At 37.4% G+C, this 24,769-nt stretch overlaps 1 protein-coding gene across 2 annotated transcripts in view; it reads right to left on the bottom strand.

The window, feature by feature from the left end:
- The window catches only part of pcf11 (PCF11 cleavage and polyadenylation factor subunit), a 33,615-nt gene extending 13,027 nt beyond the window's left edge, over window positions 1-20,588 (bottom strand). Inside the window, exons 1-11 of one of the 2 annotated variants that reach the window (XM_051926454.1) lie at window positions 20,147-20,588; window positions 17,545-17,670; window positions 16,795-16,983; window positions 16,391-16,579; window positions 14,449-15,446; window positions 7,414-7,600; window positions 4,696-5,305; window positions 3,799-4,618; window positions 2,814-3,762; window positions 2,641-2,704; window positions 2,448-2,549 (exon numbers count right to left, since the gene is read on the bottom strand). In XM_051926454.1, coding sequence (XP_051782414.1) covers window positions 2,448-2,549; window positions 2,641-2,704; window positions 2,814-3,762; window positions 3,799-4,618; window positions 4,696-5,305; window positions 7,414-7,600; window positions 14,449-15,446; window positions 16,391-16,579; window positions 16,795-16,983; window positions 17,545-17,670; window positions 20,147-20,314 — 4,402 coding nt within the window. In that variant the 5' untranslated portion in view covers window positions 20,315-20,588. Of the gene's footprint in view, window positions 1-2,447; window positions 2,550-2,640; window positions 2,705-2,813; window positions 4,619-4,695; window positions 5,306-7,413; window positions 7,601-14,448; window positions 15,447-16,390; window positions 16,580-16,794; window positions 16,984-17,544; window positions 17,671-20,146 lie in introns of both variants that reach the window. The other variant, XM_028800313.2, reaches the window with a different exon arrangement.
- Window positions 20,589-24,769: the final 4,181 nt, after the last annotated feature.

The following is a 24,769-nucleotide window of genomic DNA, read 5'->3' as shown; positions in this document are numbered from 1 at the left end:
TCACCTCTACCAGAGGTGCCAATTACTGTGTAAGGGATGTAAGGGATGGTATACAGTAATCCCTCGCTACTTCGCGGTTCACTTTTCGTGGATTCACAACTTCGCGGGTTTTTAAATACAAGTGATTGCCCGCCTATCGCGGAAGTTATGTTCCAGACCCATCAGCAACAGGAGAAAATCCGCGATATAGAAAGACCATATAAATAAACATTTTTATAGTTTAAGCCTTCAAATACCCATCCCACATGCTTTAAACACATGTAAACTTATAAAACACACTTTGTTAACACATATGATATGTGGATGTCGGGCTAAGGATATGAGTAACATCTCACTATTATAAAACATTTTAACTTCACGCAAGACAAGACAGTGAGACAGGAAAATTGGTGATGTAGGCTTTTAAATTATTGACACGCAGAGCGACAAGCAGCACAAAGCCAGCACAAAGTCCACTTCTCTTTAGCGTTCATTCAGCTCCCCACCCCCTTGACAGTGCGAAGTGGCAGGAGCGTACTCCGCCTCCGGGGAAGGGGGTTTGAGCGAACGTGCGTTCAGCCCTCACACACCCCCCCCACCTCCCCCACTCCTCCTCATCCTTCCAAACGCGCAAGCAGGCATTTTGGCAGAAGCAGCACAAAGTCCATTTCTGCTCAGCGTGAGTTCAGCTGCCCCCCTTCACAAAGCGAGTGCAGACACATCGACGTCTGATCGCTGCGTGCAGTGTTGGTCTGCAGTGTTTAAGAATGTAGAAAGTGTTTAAGAGCATAGGAAGTGTTTATAAGAGTGTGAGAAAGGTTAACAAGAGAGTGAGAAAGGTTTATAAGAGTGTGGGAAGGGTTTATAAAGCCTTAAAATATGTATAAATAATAAAATAAATATAGGTCGCTACTTCGCGGATTTTCACCTATCGCGGGGGGCTCTGGAACGTAACCCCCGCGATAGGCGAGGGATTACTGTACCCTAATATAGCAAACAAAGTTAATGAGAAAACACAGCCATGAAAAAGTATTCAACCCAACAATATTCCCCCTTGACATAAATCTTGGTCACAACTTGGGATTTTGAGTTGTCAAACATTTTTTTCCACAGTGACCAAAAAGAAAAATTATAAACCATTAAAAATTTCATTCCAAAAAACTGAAATGACAATTTAAGAATGTGTCACACCCAATCAGTACTTGTATAAACCACCTCTCACAGCTATTACTACAAGTGTTTGAAAATAAGTATTAATTTTGTCCAAAATGATGGAGCAAGATTTCCCTTTTTGCTAAGGCTGTAGTAGGTTATTATGGGAGCAGCAGTGAACAGCAGTTTTTAGGTCTCATTACAGATGCCTGACGAGGTTAAGGAGCCAATCCATTCTTGCTCTGGCAGTGTGCTTTGGAGAACTGCTCTGCTGAAAGACTATCTTCCTTCCCAGTATAAGTGCAGGTTTTCCTCCATGATGTCTATATTTTCCAGCATTTATCTTCCCATGAAATCCTGACCAGAGTGCAAGCTACTGCTGCTGAACAGCATCCGCAAACACGATGCAGCTGCCACCAAACTTTACAGTGGGGGTGGAGTCACTCGGCCAAGGTGCTGCATTAGACACACCACCTCTGACTTAAAGCCAAAATGTTCTACTTCAGCCGCATCAAGCCACAAGCATTTCTGTAGTATCTGCCAAGTGAGATTATGCTAATTTCTAACAAGGAAGGCTTCTTCCTTGACACTCTTATAAAAAGGTCCCTTTTGTGCAATGCCCTGGAAACGGTTTAGCCTTGAAACTCCTGCCCAACTGCAGTCACTTTCTTCTGCAACTCATTGATGGTGACAACAGGTATCAACAGTAGCCTCTCTAGACAAATGCCATTTTTGTTTAACAAGTACATTTAGAGTGTGGCTGCAGTTGAATTGTTTTCTCCGCTTCCAAGATGGACTACACTAAGATCTCAGATATATTAAATGCCTCTGAGATGGTCTTGTATCTGCTTCTTTATAACTATATCCCTGACTTGCTTTGAATGCTATTTTGCCTTGTCTTTGGTTTGCTTTTTGAAACATCTTTACCATACAGTTGGAAGTCAGCAAGACAAGTAGTATTTATGAGGACAGGAGAGCAATTCATTTCTTACAGTGACCAACAAACTGGGTGAAATGATAAGGTAACATTTGAGTAAAGATATTCTTTTATTAAGAAAGGCATATGAATACCTTTTAAATCTCAACTTTCAATTTTTCCTTTTTTATAAAGTTGCTGAAAGGTTTTCAACTGGCATCATTTGATTTGTACAGTAATTAGGAAGACGTTATATTTTAATATACTGTACGCTTAGAATCTGAAAAAATAGTTTGGGGCCTGAATACTTTTTCAAGGGAACTGTAGAGTTCCTAAGAAAATTATAACATAGACAAGGCTCAAAAAATCAAGTAAAGGATTCCAGTTAACAAAATCTTACCATTTGCAGCAGAATCTGTAGAGGGAAGTTTTATTATCCCTGTATCTATTAATTTTGCAAATAGGTCATTGACATCCACCTGTCCAAAATCAGGCTCAGGAACTTAAAAATAAATAAAAAAAAAATATTAATTTTTCCACTCTGGAAATACCAGTGGCAGACGTTATACTTATAGAGTTTAATTTTTGTATACCTGGTTGACTTAAAGCCACAGAACTTTGTGATGTAATAAACTGCTGTCCTGGCAGAACACTTCCCTGTAAAGAAACACAAATTTGCAACTTTATGTTCAGAACTTGTAGCAAAACAAAATTCTCCCAACAGAAAAATGTTTTACCGTATATTGTGTTAAATGCACATCCTTACCGTTTGTTGTTGAACGAGTGCCCGAACTGGCATCACAGCTGGGATTTCATTTCTAATCTCAGTATTTGAAACCTGAGAACCAGGTGTAAAGAATGTTGCACTTGATCTGCTGAATGCATTGGGAAAATCTGTTCCCCCACTATTTGGTGGTCCATTAAAACTGTTTCCAGAACTGAAATCCATCAAAGGTTCCTGTTGCCCCTGAAATGCCTGAGGGGCTGCAAAACAATTTTCTCCAAATCTATTAATGGGCATGCTGAAATTTGCCATTTGTGATGGATTGTTTGATCCTTCAAAGCAAGCTCCTGGACCTTCACCTTGAGGTCGTAATCCATCAAATCGAGGTCCTTGAGGTCTGACAGGGCCCTGGTGGCCTGCTATTCCTTGAAAACGTAAACTGTTATGTTGATCTGATGGACAATCAAACACAGACAAGTCTGAACGCAAGGCATTTCCATCAAATCTGCCTGGAACCTGCTGCCCAAGTGGGCCATCAAACCTTGTTGGCATTTGCTGCCCAGGTGGACCTTCAAATCTGCTTGGTATCTGTTGTCCAAGATGTCCTTCAAATCGACCTTGAACCTGCTGTCCCAATGATCCTTCAAACCTGCCTGGACCTTGCTGCCCTAGAGGACCTTCAAACCTCACTGGACCCATCTGTCCCATTGATGGATCACTTCTTACGGGACCCTGTTGACCCATAGGGCCCTCAAACCTCACTGGGACCGGTTGTCCCAAGGGACCTTCAAATCTTACTGGGCCCTGCTGTCCCAAAGGACCGTCGAACCTCATAGGTCCCTGCTGACCTACCGGACAGTCAAACATAATTGGGCCTTGCTGCCCCAATGGGCCCTCAAACCTCAATGGCCCATCAAATCGCATAGGTACCTGCTGACCTAGTGGCCCTTCAAACCTCACTGGACCCTGCGGCCCTGATGGACCATCAAACCTCACTGGACCCTGCGGCCCTGATGGACCATCAAACCTCACTGGACCCTGCTGCCCAGGCGGGCCATCAAACCTCACTGGACCCTGCTGCCCAAGTGGTGGGCCGTCATATCTAAGAGGACCTGGCTGCCCTGTAGGACAATCGAATCTTGCTGGTGTATTCTGTACCTGGGGGCCATCAAATCTCATTTGAATCTGTTGTCCATCGAATCTACCCCTATTTGGAGGTCCTACCATAGGACTATCAAATCGTGACTGTATCAGATGTCCATGTGGTCCTTCAAACCTAAGTGGACCTTGCTGTCTTGCTGGACCATCAAATCTGGGTTGTCCCATTTGGTTAGGGACTCCATCCATTAGACGTAGTAGAGGCTGCTGTGTTGATGGGCCTTTGAATCCATCAAATCTGGATGGACACTGTTGGCTAGACAGATCATCTGCTACTCTTGGAGGTGTCTGCCCTGTACGTTCACACCTCCACAGGCCTGAAGTGCCCTGAGCTCGTACCCTTTCGGAAGGTTCAGAAGAGTCAAAGTTTGTGTCAAATCTGGAACTACTCTGAGAGTCATGTATTGGCAATTGCTGGCTTTCAAGTTTATTGGAAGATCCATCAAATACTGAACGAGGAGATCGTCCAGATAGTGCTTCAAAATCAATGTGCCGCTCAGCATGACTAGATGGTAAATCAAATGAACCTGTAGGATGTCTAGATGACCCATCAGATTTATTTAATTCTTCTCCAGGACCATCAAATTTTCTATTTCCACCATGACCTCCCAATCTGGGAAGATGCACTTCTGTATTTTTCGGATGCAAAAACCTTTCATTATATGAAGGGCGGTAGTCTTCTCTGCCACCTGCAAAAACAAGGAACTTAATTAAAAATAAATTTATAATGAACACTGTAAATCTAAAAATAAGTATTTTAACTTGCCCTCTGTTTTAAACTTTTGCCTTTCTTCAGAACTGCTATAATCACGTGGTTCATCTCGTTTTCTAAAATCGTGCCCAGGCCTTCCTCTTTGCCTTCGGCATTCAGTTCTGCTGCCAGATGCATCTTTGCTAAAGCCCTCAGAATTCCTCACACTCAGTGATGGATCCTCACACTTTTCTTGGTCTTTATCTCCATAACCTCGTCTACCTTCATCACGATTTTGATCTCTGACATTAAATGGATCATCACTAGTCCTTGATCCAATTTTTACTTTGCACGAGTCACTCTCTCTTGCATAATGAAGCTCATCACTTGAGTAATTTTCATCCCGAGGCTCATTTACATCCCAATACTCAGTACCTTGATGATGAACTTGAGTTCTTCTCAATTTAGCTTTGTGCTTTATATAGGCTTCGGACATATCCCCAGTATTCAAAGGTGCAGAAAGCAGTGGTTTCTTTTTCCCAGTAAATCTACTCTCTTCATTGGTGCTATCCCAAGCATCTGATCTTTGTTTTTCTTCTTGATACTGAAATAACTGTTTTATTTGATGTGCAACAACTAAAAATTCTTCTTGGGTAATTTCCCCATCAGAAAGTCTTTTGTTTGCCTGAAAGGAAGTAAAACAAACAGTTAACAACTATATGCACCAAGTGTACAATTACATTGTCATTACTTAAAAACTCAAACTCATTTTAACTTTAACTACTTCCCTCTTAATATTTGCAAATTGTTACACTTGCTGAAGCAGCATATATCAATACTGAAGCAGTACAAGCAGTCCCCGTGTTACGTACGAGATAGGGACTGTAAGTTTGTTTTTAAGTTTAATTTGTATGTAAGTCGGAACAGGTACATTATTTTAATAAATGCTATTGTTGACTGACTGTAACCAAGTACTCTGCCAATGAATGATGGAGTTTCACCTCACTGACCTTTTTATTATTTCTACTTTATTTTCCATGGTGATGGTTTTTCTCTTCTTTACTGTATCACCAACACTTGCATCAGATTTGTGTTTCAGAGACATTGTTGAAGAGTGAAGACAAAGGGTTAAGATGAGCTCTTCTGCACAGCACTGTACACGCTACCACAGCAGGAAGACACCCCTCGTCAGCACGTCTGGTGTACTGACGAGAGACAACTTCCTGCTATGTATGTAACAGTACAAGCAGGCTTGCTATTGAGAATGAATGGGGGCAGTGAGGGGCGGTTCACCACCAGCCCACCACAGTCACCTCCACTTGCGTATAGTATGCTGCCTGCCGTGTCAGCTCACTGAGAGTGAACAGGGTGCGGGCAAAGGCGGGTAGTGATTCGCCCACCACCGCCACTCAAGGCACACTACAATGCTGCCCCCGCCACCCCATTCACCCTCAATAGCCTCCGTTCAGCCACAACCGGATCACCGCTTGCAGCATCACCAGCCACCAACAAAGAACGAACGGGGCAGCCATTTGAGGGACACTGCAAGGCTGTGTGGTGGGCGGGCAGTGAAATGCACCACTCTGCCCCATCCAGCCTCCGTCCAGTCAGGAGCAGTAGCTGCTGTGGCGAAGTGGTGGGCGGGCAGCGAACTGCCCCCCTCCGCCCCATCAAGCCTCTGTTCTACACACGAGCGCTTGCTGCACACCCAGTTGCCCACCGAGAATGAATGGGGTGTGGCCCCCACCGCCTCATTCATCAACCGGAGCCACCCGTGGGACATGACACTGCGCATGCAGCGAAACTGCTCCCCCCTCTAGCCACCGCTCGCAGCGTCCCCAGGCTGGAGATGACGGAGCAGCAGTTACTGACAGCCTGTGTCGCGTCCCCCAGACAGATGAAGGAGCAGCTGTGTCCGTAACTTGGGGACTACCTATATTCAATTTTTTTTTTTTTTTACTATACTTACTACCATTCAACTCTTATGTCTATATTGAAGTGCACATGGCATACTTTTTCTTAAGTAGATAAAATAATTTATTCAAACATTACTTAAATGAAAAAGAATAAGCCTACAAATGAGCTGAAACTTTGGAAATAAACCTGCAAAAATGTATGTTCACTGTTACATGAGCAAAAGTTGCAAAATTTTCTGATTATAATATTCAATATTCTGAAAATAACTTGGCTTTAAAAGTAATACTGAACTATAGCTATTGACACATATACATATTGGCTAAAGTAAAGAATTTATTTAATTGTTAAATTATTGTGCAAAAGTTATGCGTAAGAGAATCCACTAAGAAATCTGTCCAATCTGTTTTCTGGGTCAATATCCATCAAGTTCAAGGAAACCTTCTGCTATATCATTTACATGAACAAATCAACATTGTTTCTGGTTCGACCACACCAAACATTATCTTTAGTAATGGTCACAATACACAGAATTTTGTGACAAGCTGAAGAATTAACATACAGTTAAGCATGTAAAACATCTAAGGTATGAATGAGAGAAGCATACTCAATTCAGAGATATAAGTGAAACTTGCTAATGAAGCATTTTACTTTCATAATTTAACTTCCAAATTGAATGGTACCTTTTAGAATTTTTCCACCATGATTTGAAGACATAAATTAATTTAATGGAAACCATTAGCTCTGATACTTCTGAATAAATACAATGTTCTCATTAACTTCCTTCAGAAGTAAAGCTAATGGGGAAAATGTAGTTGGCACAGTGCAGATTTAGCAGAGTTAAATCTCACTTGAAGCAGTTTTAAGCAAAACACTGACCTTTTTAAGCAAGTCTCTCTTGCTTGCAGAGTTTAACACTTCTGGAATCTGTAGATTGGCATCAACACTTAACCGATGCTGTTTAGGAGTATGAGGGGCAGTATTCCTTTGGCCTCCAGTCCATGCTCCCTTATGTCTTTGAGGACCTGCCTTTCCATGCACTAAATGGTCTTCAGATTGTTTCAGGCTGCAAACAAAAATTTTATATTTTATAATAAAAGCATGACAGAGTACAACCAAGACCATTCTTCAAATTTAAGTATATAAAAATGCAATAAATTAGAAAATTCACTACCAGTTTAAAATTTTTTGTACAACATCCTGAAAGCAAAAACAGACTTTCCATTTTATTAACACACAGTAATTCACATCAGCCAATAGAAAATAATTTTCTATAATAAATCTGCAAAATGTTCAATAACAGAATACTTTATTAGATTAAATGAACACTCCCCATCCATGTAAGTGCATATGAAGACTTGCTCGGATATGACCTTACAGATTGCACATAAAACTGGCAAGCCATCTGTGACTAATTACAGGGATAAAGTTTAAAAATATGTTTAGAAGATTTCACTGCTTAGAACTGCATTTCAGAGCAAAAGAAAAAGTAGTAGTTTTCTATGGGGAGACATTTGATTTCAAAAACTTGAACATGAAGTTATGGAAAGACAAAAGTCAGTAACGGGTATAAAGGGACTTTGAAAGACGGAGCACAGTAAAGACCATCATTTAAAGATGAAAAGCATATGCCACTAATCAGACTTTACCTAGATTAGGCCAATTCCACCAAATTAAAGAACAAGGAGACAACTAAACAGAGGCTAGCAAGAGGATGATGACAGCCTTCAAGGTGCTACAGGGTTTTATGGCAAAGACCAATCAGTATGTTTGATTGCTATTTGAAACATGTTTTATATTATATATACAGTGGAACCTCAATTCACGACCATAATTCGTTCCAAAACTCTGGTCGTAAACCGATTTGGTCGTGAACTGAAGCAATTTCCCCCATAGGATTGTATGTAAATACAATTAATCCGTTCCAGACCATACGAACTGTATGTAAATATATATTTTTTTTTATGTTAAGCACAAATATAGTTAATTAAACCATAGAATGCATGGCGTAATATTAAACTAAATGTAAAAACATTGAATAACACTGAAAAAACCTTGAACAACAGAGAAAACTAACACTGCAACAGTTCGCGCTATAGCACTACCAACCGCTGGCTAAAAACTTTTTTTTTTTTTTTTTTAAATGAATTTTAAGCACAGGGGAAAAAAATGAACATTTGAAAAAATCCGTAATTTAATAAACCACCAAGAAAAGTAACATTGCAACAATGCACGCTACGAACCGATCGCCGTAAACAGAAGTAAAAACAAAATCAAGCCCAGTACATTCTTTAACTGCCTTCCTACCTTATGCGTCCAGCTCTCTCTGTCGCGCTGCCTGTGTGTGTGTGTGCGCACGTCTCTCTCGCGCTGCCTGTGTGTGTGTGTGTGTGCACGTCTCTCTCGCGCTGCCTGTGTGTGTGTGTGTGTGCACGTCTCTCTCGCGCTGCCTGTGTGTGTGTGTGCGCACGTCTCTCTCGCGCTGCCTGTGTATGTGTGTGCGCGCACGTCTCTCTCGCGCTGCCTGTGTGTGTGTGCGCGCGCACGTCTCTCTCGCGCTGCCTGTGTGTGTGTGTGTGCGCACGTCTCTCTCGCGCTGCCTGTGTGTGTGTGCGGCGCTCTCTCTTGCTCGCTGCACAGGAAATGCACAGGGAGAGACTGAACATGTACAAACCGAAAGGGAAACTGGCTTGTTCTCATACCGAGTGTGTGGTCGTGAACCGAGGCAAAAGTTTGGCGAACTTTTTGGTCGTAAACCGATTTGTACGTGTACTGAGATGTTCGTGAACCGAGGTTCCACTGTATATATATTATATATATGCACCAACTATTTATATATAAAAAAAAAAACCCTCTTTCAATGGAAAAAGTTATCTTACAGATCTGAACGCAATACTTTGTGGTTGCAAAGTGATTTGTTCAGTTTAAATAAAAATGTAATTAAATGAAAAGACCATCAATCAACCAACCAATCACAGCAATACCAAAAATAAGGACTTAATAAATGTATGGGTGAGGTGGAAGCATGAGTTAGATCTAAGACTAGGTAAATGTATATGCTGTTAAAAATGCAGTGTGGTGAGCAAAAAAGCAATAGTTAAGATACCTAAGAACTTCTACAGAACAAAATTTTTCTTTTAATATTTTTCAGTTAAGTATTATAAAATGAGAGAAGAAAAAAACAAGATTATGGACAGAGGACATAAAAAGAATCGAATTATGGATGTGTAAGGGAAATAAGAATGTTGGGATGTCAGTGAAACCAAACAAAGCATTTACAGTCATATTTAAAAAGTCAACTAAGAATAGAAAAGTGAAACGGGGGCAGATAAAATCGCATTAAGACTGAAGTAACAGCTTATACAAAATTGCTTGTTTATAGCACAACTGTTTAAAGGGCTATCCAATTAGCCATAAGATTCAAATATTCACTTATTAATACATTTAAAGGCAAGATAAATATGAGTGCTACAATCACATTTGTACAACTGAGTTTTAAAATTAATTTTACATTGCATTCATTTTTTTAATTAATGTTTTTACTCTTTTGCTTACAGCACACATCTGTAAAACATGAAGTGCTTATTCACGTAAAGACTAACGTTTGCAAGTGCATGTGAAACTTGATAACACAGAACAAAATGGGACCCTCTTTGTTTACAAAGTAACACAAAGACAAAGCATAACAGGGCACAGTTTGCACTGCCTCTTTGTACCAATTAGATACAAACTCAGAAAACAAAGTAAATCATGATTGACAAAACTGATCAAAGAGTAATCATCTCTACTCTTAATGCAGCAGCACTAAAACAAATTAATAAAGCTGTGTGGTGCAGGACCCGACCTTGCAGCAAGGAATTACATGCAGGCTGCTAAACTAAAACTATGTAACAATATGTATATCAAATCAGCAGCTAATTAATATGCAGACGGTGTGCTGGTTGAGCTGGCTAAAATGAGTATTGCAGACATTAAAAAGGCTGTTTAAGTGGTCATTTTTAACTACTTTCAAAACAACAGAAAAATTAGAAATATAGAAATTGCTTTTCATTGTCTTTAATGAGAAAGAAATTCAGCTTTTGCTCATTGTGAGATTCTTAATCATTTTAGCATTAAATAGCATTCGGGAATCTAAAGTTCAAGAATGAAAAAGACCAGGACTAGGGCAGAGAGGTACTTTTATGGTGTCAGAGAAGTGTTTAGAAATCTTTTTTAGCATAAACACAGATCCAAAAATGCAGATATTTGGTTGTAAAATCTGCTCCGAAATACACTGTGAAGGGGTACATTTTAGAAATACCGGTAGAACACTACCCATTTTACTAATGACAATATAAACTAAATATTCAAAATGACGAACAAGACACAGGACGAAAAGATCTGGAAATGACAGCCAAAACAACCACTTCTACTCGTATGAATGTCTGCTTTCGATTTTCTTGAAATACTTGAAATATTTTGGAATTATATTTGAAGAATAATGTGTGATCTGACAGCACTATTTACTGCATTAAACTGCTTATTAAAAAGATATTAAACACCACCCCTCGTACAGAACAAGCACAAGTAAATTCTAATGTTGACTAGGATTGTTGTGATGTTCCTGAAACTCCCAACTTCGATACAATACTTTGAAAGTATTGATTATTCAATACAATTTTCTGTACTAGGTGTTGTAAGAAGAATCTGGTCATAAGAGTGTACTTTTTCAAAAGCTACTGAGATTGTCACACATTCTAACTCAATAGAATGCCAAAAAGGAACACTGTTGCAGCATTCTGTAATCGGCAATCATTAACTAAAATTCAAATGTTTGCATTAATGAAAACCACATTGTTAGACATGCTTTTCAATAAAATGCACAGTATGCACACCAAAACGGGATGAGCACATTCTAGAGAGGTGCAAAGTTTACTTTCAGCTAAAAAAAATATACTGCTGTACACTGAGAATGAAGAGCCAGGAGCAATAAAGTGACTATGCATTCAATTTACTGACTGGCTAATCAAAGGGAGAAATGACAAAGTTATGGAAGCATGAGAACAATTCAATGATATGCCTGCTCTAAATCAAAAGAGGCAATGAATTTTGCAAGGACACCATTATCTTTGCAACACCAAATTCTGCTTGATCTTTTTACGTTATATAGTACACAGAAATTCCTGCTTTTGCGAATGAGTGTTTTCAGATGGCATGTTCATTTCAAAAGTTGCAATTCACCAGCCATAAGCATTTCATTATTTGCAGACATAGTGCAAGCAAAAACTAAAAATATCAATAAGGAAAAGACAGACGAAACAGCACATACAGTTTAACTAATTTTGAGCTGCAGTGAGTGATGGGAGGTGAGGGCTGCTGCTCCTCAACCTAAGAAACAGTATGCAGGCAGTAGTCTTTACATATAAACTCTGTGCCAAAATAATGTGCCTACAAGAAAGCATTTATCTAATATGGACAGATTACTATGGGACATTGTTATTGTTTCAAAATTCCAGAATTGTATTTATATTGACACAAATTAGTGGTTACATATTTGATAGCAAATACTACACAGGACAACTTCAGTACTTAAAAGATATTATTTCACCCTGTACATGGACAATAAATAGAAAAATCTATGTCACAACCTCCTAGAAGACCCATGGTCTCATTTTAAACAAAAGGATTTCACACATACTGTGGTGGGTTGGCACCCTGCCCGGGATTGGTTCCTGCTTTGTGCCCTGTGTTGGCTGGGATTGGCTCCAGCAGACCCCCGTGACCCTGTGTTCGGATTCAGCGGGTTGGAAAATGGATGAATGGATGGATGGATTTCACACATAATGCCGTCATTTCTAGTTTGTGTTACATTTAATGAATATAAACACTAAAAGGCTTTGCTATTGGGATTTTAAGAAAAACTCATTCCTAATGCGGCCAGTCCATCCATTGAGTTAATAATAGGGCAGAAAGGTACTGTTATTTAATGTCCTTATACCTTCCAATTACTCTAACGTATTTTGCCTTTGACACAATAATGCTGTATTATCTACATTTTTCTTAAACCTAATAAATCGAAGTACAGTATTAGCAAACTGTACACCCATTATGTTGTGATGTGGAAATTTAATTTAAATAATTAAGCAATTATTAGGAATAGGAAGTTGGAAAGGCTGCTACACAACTGTGAGGCACATACAGTGCATCCGGAAAGTATTCACAGAGCACATACAGCGCATCACTTTTTCCACATTTTGTTATGTTACAGCCTTAGTCCAAAATGGATTAAATTCATTTTTTCCCTCAGAAGTCTACACACAACACCCCATAATGACAACATGAAAAAAGTTTACTTGAGGTTTTTGCAAATTTATTAAAAATAAAAACACTGAGAAAGCACATGTACATAAGTATTCACAGCCTTTGCCATGAAGCTCAAAATTGAGCCCAGGTGCATCCTATTTCCCCTGATCATCCTTGAGATGTTTCTGCAGCTTAATTGGAGTCCACCTGTGGTAAATTCAGTTGATTGGACAGGATTTGGAAAGGCACACACCTGTCTACAGTACAGTTGACAGTTCATGTCAGAGCACAAACCAAGCATGAAGTCAAAGGAATTGTCTGTAGACCTCCGAGACAGGATTGTCTCGAGGCACAAATCTGAGGAAGGTTACAGAAAATTTTTTGCTGCTTTGAAGATCCCAATGAGCACAGTGGCCTCCATCATCCGTAAGTGGAAGAAGTTTGAAACCACCAGGACTCTTCCTAGAGCTGGCCGGCCATCTAAACTGAGCGATCGGGGGAGAAGGGCCTTAGTCAGGGAGGTGACCAAGAACCCGATGGTCACTCTGTCAGAGCTCCAGAGGGCCTCTGTGGAGAGAGGAGAACCTTCCAGAAGGACAACCATCTCTACAGCAATCCACCAATCAGGCCTGTATGGTAGAGTGGCCAGACGGAAGCCACTCCTTAGTAAAAGGCACATGGCAGCCCGCCTGGAGTTTGCCAAAAGGCACCTGAAGGACTCTCAGACCATGAGAAAGAAAATTCTCTGGTCTGATGAGACAAAGATTGAACTCTTTGGTGTGAATGCCAGGCGTCACGTTTGGAGGAAACCAGGCACCGCTCATCACCAGGCCAATACCATCCCTACAGTGAAGCATGGTGGTGGTGGTGGCAGCATCATGCTGTGGGGATGTTTTTCAGCAGCAGGGACTGGGAGACTAGTCAGGATAAAGAGAAAGATGACTGCAGCAATGTAGAGAGACATCCTGGATGAAAACCTGCTCCAGAGCGCTCTTGACCTCAGACTGGGGCGACGGTTCATCTTTCAGCAGGACAACGACCCTAAGCACACAGCCAAGATATCAAAGGAGTAGCTTTAGGACAACTCTGTGAATGTCCTTGAGTGGCCCAGCCACAGCCCAGACTTGAATCCGATTGAACATCTCTGGAGAGATCTTAAAATGGCTGAGCACCGACGCTTCCCATCCAACCTGATGGAGCTTGAGAGGTGCTGCAAAGAGGAATGGGCGAAACTGGCCAAGGATAGGTGTGCCAAGCTTGTGGCATCATATTCAAAAAGACTTGAGGCTGTAATTGCTGCCAAAGGTGCATCGACAAAGTATTGAGCAAAGGCTGTGAATACTTATGTACATGTGATTTCTCAGTTTTTTTATTTTTAATAAATTTTCAAAAACCTCAAGTAAACTTTTTTCACATTGTCATTATGGGGTGTTGTGTGTAGAATTCTGAGGAAAAAAATGAATTTAATCCATTTTGGAATAAGGCTATAACATAACAAAATGTGGAAAAAGTGATGAGCTGCGAATACTTTCCGGATGCACTGTAAACCATTAACAGATACATGTAACAGAATCAATATACACAAAACCACCATTCAGGCCTCAGTAGTGCAGTAAAGAGTTAAAAACTTACTATTTCTGTTTATTTTCCTCCCAACTGCTCTTCCATCTTTTTGACACTTCTTTTGACTCGGAAGGTAGCCTTGTTGGATCCCTCGATTCCGTGGATCGATCTTCTTGCATTCTTTTTTGCCTTCTTGGATCATGCACACTTGTATTTTTTCGGGGAGGATTTCTGTCTTCCCTAATGCTGGAATGTGTTGGAAAATCTTCTGTATGTGAATGCTTGGCACCAGGTATTCGTTGCTTTATTTTTGGAGGTGAGGATGAAATGCTTCTTGTCCTTCTCTTAGGGGAACGTCTCTCTTTCCTCTTAGGTGAATGAAGTAATGGTGATCTTGATCGAGAACGTTTCCTTAAATTAGAGCGGCCACCAATTTTTAAATCTTGCTTATCAGAGTTTTCTACCCTTTCATGTTTAGGAAGGGTGCCATTAACAAGTTTGTTTCTAGCTGCTGCTGATCTATGTTCAGAACTTTTGTTTTGATCCTCCTTTTCTTTCTTGTCCAAACATCTTCTTTTGTCCTTTATTTCATCATCTTTAATATCCGGCTTATCATTTAAATGCTTCCGTATTCGAGGATCCCTTTTGTTCATTTCTGCTGGTTTTGCACTGTCTGGCTCAATGGCCTTTGTTTTGTTTTGAAAGTCTTTATTTAAAGGTAAAGGAGATTTACATTTCTCTTCAGCGACCACCATTTCTTTTTTAACAGGCTTAGGTTTTTCAGCTTTAGGCTGCTTCTCAACATTCATACTTGCCCTCTTCTCAGATTGAATTAGTGCTGTTCCTTGCTCAAGAGTTTCTTTTTTCACTACATGATCTTTTGGTGGTGGCAGCTGCTGTGCAGATCTATTAAGGCGAGGATCCCTTGTAGAAAACTTTAAATCTTGGTGTTGCATTGGAGACCACGTTTTCTCACGTGGCACTGGTGGCTGATGTGCTAATTTCCCAACATGAGGCTGGCATGCTGTAGATGGTAACTTTGAAACTACTGCAGACTGAGTAATAGCCTATAAAATAATTGAAAAAAAAAAAGTATATAATGTTACTTAGTTGACAGCAGTAACAACTAATCATGTGAATCGTAATCAATTTACATATCTTTTCTGCATAGTGGTTCTTAAAATTACCAATAAACCTCTTCAGATTATCAAACACTAACTTTTCAAAAACAGTATTTCAAGATACACAAACAGTTTCACTCAATATGTCCAACCTAATGAAGTAAAAAGAAAAGACAATTTTTGTCTGTACATTCCTAAGGGGACTCCATGAAAGGCCATGCAATTTTCAATCATTTTCAAAGGAGGTAGAAAAAGGAAAGAATGTTTAATACAGCATCAGACTATTCCTAAGGAAAATTAAATTGTGGACCAATTTGACATCAGGTATTATGTGACCTTCAGAACAACATACCACTCTTAATATAAGCAACTTTAAGTGTTTTGCTTTCTAAATTAAACAAGGACACTCAATCACTTTTAAAATCAGCATTCATGTCACATGTAACATTCATCCCACCTTAACTAAAATGAAGCACATCATAGTTTTGGAATTTAATTAAAACACTAGCAAACAGACTTTAAAAATATAAACCTTTTAGGTGGTCTACAACACACTGTGGGCTAAAATCCAAAACTATGCTTAACTAAATCATGACAGAAAAATTGCAAGATCTTTTTATGATAATCACTAGCAATACTGTACTGAACTGTCCCTAAAAGTTTCCTTATACAAAAAAGTAAATTATTTATTTAGCATGAAATAATGGCAAAACATGAACCATAATGGCAAAACATGAACCACACAATTATTGTTATTATTGTATTATTGTATTATTGTTAACACTGCCATTCCGATATTGTACTGTCAAAGGATTGTGGTGGGGTGAACAGTAATGTGCACTGCCGTTACAATAATGTCTTGTCTGTTGAGAATATACTGAATTACTCACCAGTTGAGCCTTAGTTTGTTCAAGCTCTAGCTCCAGCTTTTTCTGCTGAAGCTCAATAAGTTGTTTCTGCTTTGAAAGCAGCTGTTGTCGTATCACATCCTCCTGTGAAAAATTCTTCTGAGGCTCAGCTACAATTGGAGTGGCAGGAATTTGAGGAGTATTGGGTCTCGGAGCAGATATTTCTTCAGGCTATGCAAAAATTCAAAAGCAGCTTGCAATTAATAAAATTATGCAAAAATTTGCTATAAAATAGCACCACTCGCTTTCAGTGCAAAGAAGGTTATACAGACCAATCATTGAATATTTACTTTTTGTTTCTCAAAATTAATAAAAGTAAATATTCATCATTCTAATAAAATATGGAGTCAAATATTTTAATAAAATAAGGGCTACACAATACTTACTGACTTATTTAAAAATTTTGGATTCACGTGAATGCTTGAACTATTCACATTTGGAGGCAATGGTTTGATTGGCCAGGCGGGATCTAAGCTGTTCACTCTGACATCTAATGCATAAAGCTTCTTCAGAGGAAAAATATCATCCCAAGTAGAGCGTAATTTAAACAAACTTTTTCTAGTGTTCTCATCCACCTATAAATAAAAGCATACCACATCTTGATGCACAACGACTTTGACAAAGTTTTGCTCCTCCCACTCCCAAAATTACAAGTATGTACTTCCATGGTTTAGTGTTTCCTTAGTAACTCACAAAAACTTGGAACAGCCATGAGACTTACTCTGTGATATTTGATTATCTGAAGATGATAGGGAAAAGGCCCTTGATTCATTTAATTTCACAAATAAGATAAAAACTGTCTATAAATATAGAGACAGGCTGTCTTGAAAAACTCATTTTGTTTGAAGTATCACTGCAAACAAGAGAATGATGAATGCAACGCTCCAACATTACTAATTTCAAATCAATGAAGTGAAAACTATGTGAAATAAACTGAAGCACTTAACTCAGATTTTAATGTACACAATTCCTACATATTTTTGTCCAAGTGAAAGTGTGCTATAGGCACAATATCCTATTAGCAACAGCAAAGAACCAATTTACACTGAAGTCAATTTAGATTCATTTTAAAAATAAATTAAAATTCACTCAGAACTAGTGAATCATTCTTTGAATCAGTGTAAAAATGCATATACCTTCTCAAAAACACAAATAAATGTAGATACAATGTTTTTTGTGAACGTTGTAAGATATTCTCTGCCAATATTCTTCACAATCGAATCCACTAAGTATAAAACTGGAAGCTTCTCTGTTGGTGGAGCCTAAAGCAATAGAAAACTCAAAATTTTAGTGAAGAGACAATACCTTGAAGAAAAGTGTAACAATTGAAAATAAACACTGAACACCTCAACATTACTTACAGAAGTGACAAATGGAAAGCTGTACAACAGACCAATTAATTAAAAAAAAAAAAATTACCTTTATATACCATTACCTTTGTGCTGTTTCACCATTGAAATTTTACACAACATACATAATCTTCCAGGGAAAACGTATTTTCCCCACTTGCATAAGTGTTATGGTCAATGAAATGAAAAGACAAAAGTGCCCAAAACAAAATGTTGAGGGAAGAGGAAAAAAAAAAATTGAGTCCACAGTCCGATTACTCATGCTGAGCAACATCAAGCAGTATCTGTGAAAAGCAAGGTTTCTTTCCCTTCACTCCATAAACCTGATCTTCTAATAAAGAGTTTCAGTTCCAGCTCAGAAGACATTTCATTTGTAGATACTCCATTATTGAGGATTTTGATAAGCCAGAAATCACAACTGTAGGTAAGATTATGGATCCCATTATGGATTTCAGGAATGGAGTTTCAACAAGTGTAAATATTTATAAATATGCATTTGTTATTCTAAGTGCATTTCTGTGTTTAAACCAGGACCATTTAATTCAATAAAAATGTTTATTCGTCAGAGGACCACAAATAAAATCATGGCCTGGACATTAAAAATTACATCTTGATGAATCCCAGAAGAGGCAATTTAATAAAAATGTTTTTGGACATCAACTGAAGCAGCTTGAGGGTTTTATTTTTCAATTGAGCATATTGTATTTTTAACCTTCACTATGGGGAAAGTTTAAAATAGAGTCCTAAAATAGTAATGTGAAAATGAAAAGCACATTAGATATTTCATCCAAAACATCCTAGTTTTTAAATGGATCACTGCACAAAAACTTCAAAATGTCCCAAAATATTTTGAACTTAAATGTGACAATTAACCAAAGGGAATTCATGTTTCAAGAAAAAAAAAATCTGAATTTGCTTTTAAGCCTTTGTTTGCAAAATTCCATTATGAAGTCTGAAGAGGTACAATGACTTTATATACTTTGAAATTAATTCCCATCACCACTGGGAAATCAACACCTGGTAAAATGGTGTTAAACCGTGTTTTTTTTTTTTTTTTTAATGTAGCTTTGAATAGTTTTATTTCAAATCTAAAACACTTGCAAGGCCTTGAAGGAGACCTGAAATATTTGCCCAAAATCCTTTCATAAAACATGGAGGTGGTAATTACCAGTGTCAATGTGTTCATTCAGAGGTTTAGAACAAAAGATTACATTTAAAACAGCAGAAAAGGGGAAACTGCAAAGTGATGATAAACATTCCCTTCAGTTGTTGTTGTCACTAATAAACCCTTAATTAAAAAGGCAGTAAACCACATTCAGGTCAATCCATTCCATTTAAGCATGAGTGGCAGCTTTAAGTTAAGAGCAGGTTGAAAATGTTGGAGGAACCAGTATGTACTTACAAATGAACTCTAGCAATACACCCATTTACTGTATTTTCAAGTGAATAGTTTCTCTATTAAATTACACTGGGAAATAAAAACACAAAACCAAATTTTATATTTTTTATTGGCACATTCATTATACCATTCATTCACATTTCAATGCTTTTAATTAAGGTGAAATAGGTCTCCACTCGACAGCAAGCTAGACAATATTTAGCGTTCCTCTGTTCCTCCATGAGACTAACCATTTTTAAACGTGGCACGTCAAGTAGTAAAAAATTAAACGCCTTTTCAACCTTGGCGGCTTGTTTCACACAATTCTGGGTACAAATACGTAAAACTAATCTACACTTCATAGCCAAAAACTACTACAATTAATATGTATCACATATTTAAAATAGATTTTTTTAATGTTTAATGGCAATAAAAGACAATAAGCCTGCTGATGATCGTTGAAGAACATTTGTGTAAAAACCTAAAGATACATCCCCATGGTTGAAAAGGCAGACTGTGCAAAGAGAATCACAAGGAACACACTAAAATTTGCTGAAATAAAAGGATCGGTTCACACTTCAATAGCTGTATGCTTAACCACGTGTTAAACCTGATGTCAGCATCTTTAAATGGCCGAAAAAGCTTCCTTTCGGTCGCCATGTTGCCACAGTGTTTATTCTTCCTTTTTTAGTTACTAATTTCAAAAATACTGCCTATAAATCATAATCTAATCATCTAATACACTCAGAGCAATAATAAACTAGAATATATCATTCACAATTACCTATTTCTGTAACTCTATAAATTGTATCGTTTCTAAGTCGGAAAAAATCAGTAGCCTTACAATACGAAAATACTTTAATATCAAACAACCGTAATACAGCGGATGGTTATAGAACTAGACAGGAGGTCGCCATGTTCTCGAAACCAACAAGCTGTTTCCCCCTTTACGCTGACCAACAATAACCAACTAAAAACAAATTCAAATAAAATTCTATTTTTTATAAAAACCTTGGCGATTTGTGCTTCAATAATTGCGACGATATCCTTGGCGAAATGCAGGTTCTCCTCAGCCAGAATGGTCAGCATATTGATGTGAGGTTTGCTGTTGAAAGTCAAATCTTCCAGAGACGACTGATACTCTCGACACGCATCTTCTCTCGCCGCGTCGTCCGACATCACTCCCGTCCTGCTCTAATTCTTCTTCAGTAGCACTCTGATTTTAGTATTTCTAAGGTTAAATCAACAATTGAGTCCATTTAATAACATCATATATTACTGCATATATGCTCGATTATGGTAATATTCTTCCTTTTTCGGCGATAAAACTTTCAGTATCGCCCCGTCTTCCTCACCGTCTGCTTAGCTATCAAAACCAGAATACAAGATGGCCGCTAAACTTCGGCCAACGGTTGCGTCATTCAAATATCATTATATATCCGGGTGACGTAGGCGAACGCCGATTGGCCAGTATCTACCTACATTTCCTGTCATTTACATCTTCTTTTGAATTATAACTCGACTGCAGTTTAAGTTAATCTTACTGGTCACGCCCACAAATTATGCCTCGCTCCACCACCCATTTTTAGTAGGGGGAGCCTGTTTTTCAACGACAAAGGACTATCCAAGTTCGCTTATTTACATTATCTTACAGTGTTGTATAGTAGACATTTTTCTTCCTTACTGGTATACAATATGTAGTAAGTTTGTTGATTTTAATAAAGGATGCTTCTAACTCTGAATAAAATTCCCCCTGTTTTTATTTTATGTTATTTGTAACTGTAAAATTGACATGTAAACAGCCAATAAACGGTCCAAGGACAGCTATACTGCTATTTGATTGGTTCAGTGTTACAATTTCCCCACTCCCATCCCGTTAGTTCCGCTTACGACACTTCTCTGCTTTTGAAGTGGGTCGGGCGTTGGTTTGTTTATGAAATTCTGAAACTTGATGTCGCGTTAGAATATACAGTATGTGTATATACAAAGAAAAAAGGTGGAAATGAAAGTAGTTTCCCGCCTTCGGTGTTACGGGACGGATGAGAAATACGAGCCTCGCAATGGGAAATTTCACATTAACGTCCTCAGGCATGACAGTACCCTGCAGGCCAAATTGGAGACAACAAAGCTATCCGAGTTCGCCTGAGTAGTGACGTAATGCCACCACGCTCCTCTTTTCAGTACGTTAAAATACGTTTGGTCAGAAAGTACGTTTGACGTTCACGTTTTATTTGGACGGAAAACATACACTTCAAATAATTTTCACACCAAATAGCTAAATTTTAATTGTGTTTTGTTCAGATCAAGTAATTAATCCATAACTACTCGGCGTCTCCCGAATCCCCTCCGGAAATTCACGTGACAGAACAAGGTGGTATGGTAGGACGTTACTTACAGTAACTCCGAAAATTGCTGTTGTATTGGAAGGTTACGTACGATGTGTACTGACCATTTGTCAGATTCAAAAGACAATTGAGGAGGAAGCGATTTTTTGTTATGCTATAATCTGAACGTGCGTTAACTAGATGTAAAAATGGATGAGTGGGTGGACATTTTTTTAGACTTGAGAAACAAAATTAATTATAGGATATGAGCTGAAAATCAATTGATCATATTCTTCCTAATGCTTACAATAAAATAGCTTCATTTTGTGCAGAATTTTGTTTTGAATTTTACAAATTCCGTTACTCGGCAAATATATCCTTCTCCAAAAAGAAATTAAAACCCTAGATTTTACAACAGAATATGAAAATGTGAATTTTGACCTACAAGGAATATATTTTTTTTAGCTTTCCAAAAAAAGAAAATTAACTTTCTTGGGAGTGATGGTATTATGGCAGATTTCTCTAAAATATTTTCAAATTAAATGACATCTTTTCTGATTGAAATGTTTTTAAGAGCATGACCCATGAAACTTTACCACCAAATATGACTCAGGTTGTAATAACTTTTAATTTCTAAATCTACAAAAGACTTGCGTTCCATCCATATCTGTCTCACTAACAGTGATTGTAAAATTCTTAATTATATTATTTGGGAAATTAATTAAGAAGAATTTTGTAGTTAGTTATTAGTGATTTACAAATCATTTTAAAGCAAAATATAGATAAAGCAAATCATAGATTGGGTACACATTAGACATTTTCTATTTAATTACAGATATTTGTACAAGACATTTGTTAAAAGTACTGTACAGTTTTTTAAAATGCTTATTTAATGAGCTTGCTTTTCAAATGTAGGTCTCATGAGAAACAAACCATGAAACCTTTGTCATTCACATCAGCAGAGTTATTCAAGTTGAAAATCTAACACATATACTTTGCATTTTGTTTTGACCTAATATTTCTTGACAGGTATTATACTAATTTATTTGATACCCTTAAATGGTTAAAATGTTTACTGAAATACATGCTATGTATTTTATTAATTCTGCCTAATGACCTTTTATATAACAAAGTTTTGTTAGCACCTTGCTGTGCACACTTCGAAGTGAATAATGTGTGCACAATTTAAAAAAGAGTCATCCGGTCATATGCGCAAATTGGGCAAAATGCATGCATTTTTTTGCTAAATATTGTTAAATAAATTCTGGAAAAACAGCAGTGTGAGTAGAGGAAATGAATTCACAGAGAATTAAGTTTTTGATTTAAAGACCTGTCTTTTGTTTTGTTTGTTATGAGCATATGACTGGATGATTTGATGTGTGTATTATGTGACATGAGTAACATGAGATATTTTTCATGGTCTTTGTATATTGTTTGTTGTAGTCTAAAGCTGGTTTTCATAGATGCCCACTTTATCAATTTTTTCCCTTTTTTAAAATTCATTAAAATCCTTTGTAAAAATTGTTACTGTTCTATTAAGTCTGATATGTCACATCTTGAATATCTTATGTTACTTATGGGATTAGTCAGGTTTGCCCAATTTTCCAGTACCTATTACCCCATTACACTAAGCTTTTTCTGAATAATATAGCTGAAAATTCCTTTTGCATTAAAACTTACTGAATATTGTGTGTTTTCATATTTTTGCAATTTCCAAGTTAAGAAGTATGTAAATTACTTATTTCTCACAATTAGAATACTGTTTCTTGAATTTTGATCCTGTTATTGGGAAAACTAAAAGAAAATTGAACTTATGAATTGCAAGATATTTGATTTTTGGGAGGCACATTTCTGCTTAGTAAAGCAGAGTTATGTTCATATTTTAGTCATAAAGGAAACTGACAAGATGTATACATTTATATGAAATAATTCATTATTTTAAAAAACAGTTATTGAATGAGTATGGTGGTCTTACTTATTTTGATTTTGCTACCTTGTTAAAATACATTAAAAATTAGCTGGACTACAGAGTTTCACTGTAATCACTCCTAGCAGTGAGATTTTATCCTCAACCATGTATTTTGTAAAACAGATAGTTCAGGTGTTTTGTTACTTTGCAACTATAATATTGAAAAGATTCCTGTCATGTTATCTACCTTTTAAAAAAATTCACCATATACATAATATATATGGAATAACCAAAATATCTTGTATAAATATAAATCTTAGTTTTTAGTGGTGGTATAATACAAAAATATTATTAGCTGGTCATATAAATAACTTGGAAGGTAGAAACTACTTTGAATTTTTAGCATTGTATAAGATTTTAGTATCCCCTATTGTTATTTTTTTATTGTTTGTGATGCATATCTTTATCAGCATATAAAGTTTGTTTTATTATGTCTGTGCAGTTAACACTGGTGTAATACTGATGTCAAAGGATCACTTTATTATACCTGAGGATTAGGGTCAGCCAGAATGACTGCAGATGTATGTCTTGGACAAATGTCCAGTGTTTTATATATATATATATATCATGTTCTTTATTTTGAATTTCCTTGAAGTACTTTTGTGTATGGTAAAGGTGCTATACAAATAAAATGTGTTGTTATTATTATTATTATCTTGAAAATACAAGGTCTAGATAATGAGAACAATGCACCAGCTATGGCGAAAAAATAAAACAGTGGAAAAAGCAGAAAAATCAAGTTTTTCAAAATGCTCAGATAATGAGGGTGCTTTGCAAATGTAGCTCTCATGAGAACTATAACCATGAAACCATCCTTATTCACATCAACAGTTATTCAAGTTGAAAATCCAACAGTTTTACCTTGTATTTTGTTTTGACCTAATATTTCTTGGCATGTATTTTACTAATTATACTTAATTAATGCTCTTATCCAGGTTAATTTACACATTCAGGACTTGTTGTAAATGCTTACTGATATTTTTTCATTTGGAGTACAGGCATGTTTACTGACTTTTTCTGGATCACAGTGATGCACAGGCAGCAATCAAACCAGTGATCTTGTGGTATAAAGTCTAGTACTTTGGCCATCATATCATGCCATACTGCTTACCCTTAACTAGCACTCCATTTTCTAAACCTATGTTGACTCTGTCTGCCCTACAATGATTTACCCATACTACATATTAGGCATTTTATTTATTCTGCCTAATGACCTTTTAATATAACAAAGTTTTGTTGGCACTTGTGCACACTTCAAACTGAATAATGCGTACACAATTAAAAAAAGTTTATCTGGTCATATGCAAACATTGAGCAAAACACATGCATTTTTTTCCTAAA

The sequence above is a fragment of the Erpetoichthys calabaricus genome, chromosome 4 (genome assembly GCF_900747795.2).
Source record: "Erpetoichthys calabaricus chromosome 4, fErpCal1.3, whole genome shotgun sequence".
Lineage (NCBI taxonomy): Eukaryota > Metazoa > Chordata > Cladistia > Polypteriformes > Polypteridae > Erpetoichthys > Erpetoichthys calabaricus.
This window is presented reverse-complemented; position numbering and strand designations above follow the sequence as displayed.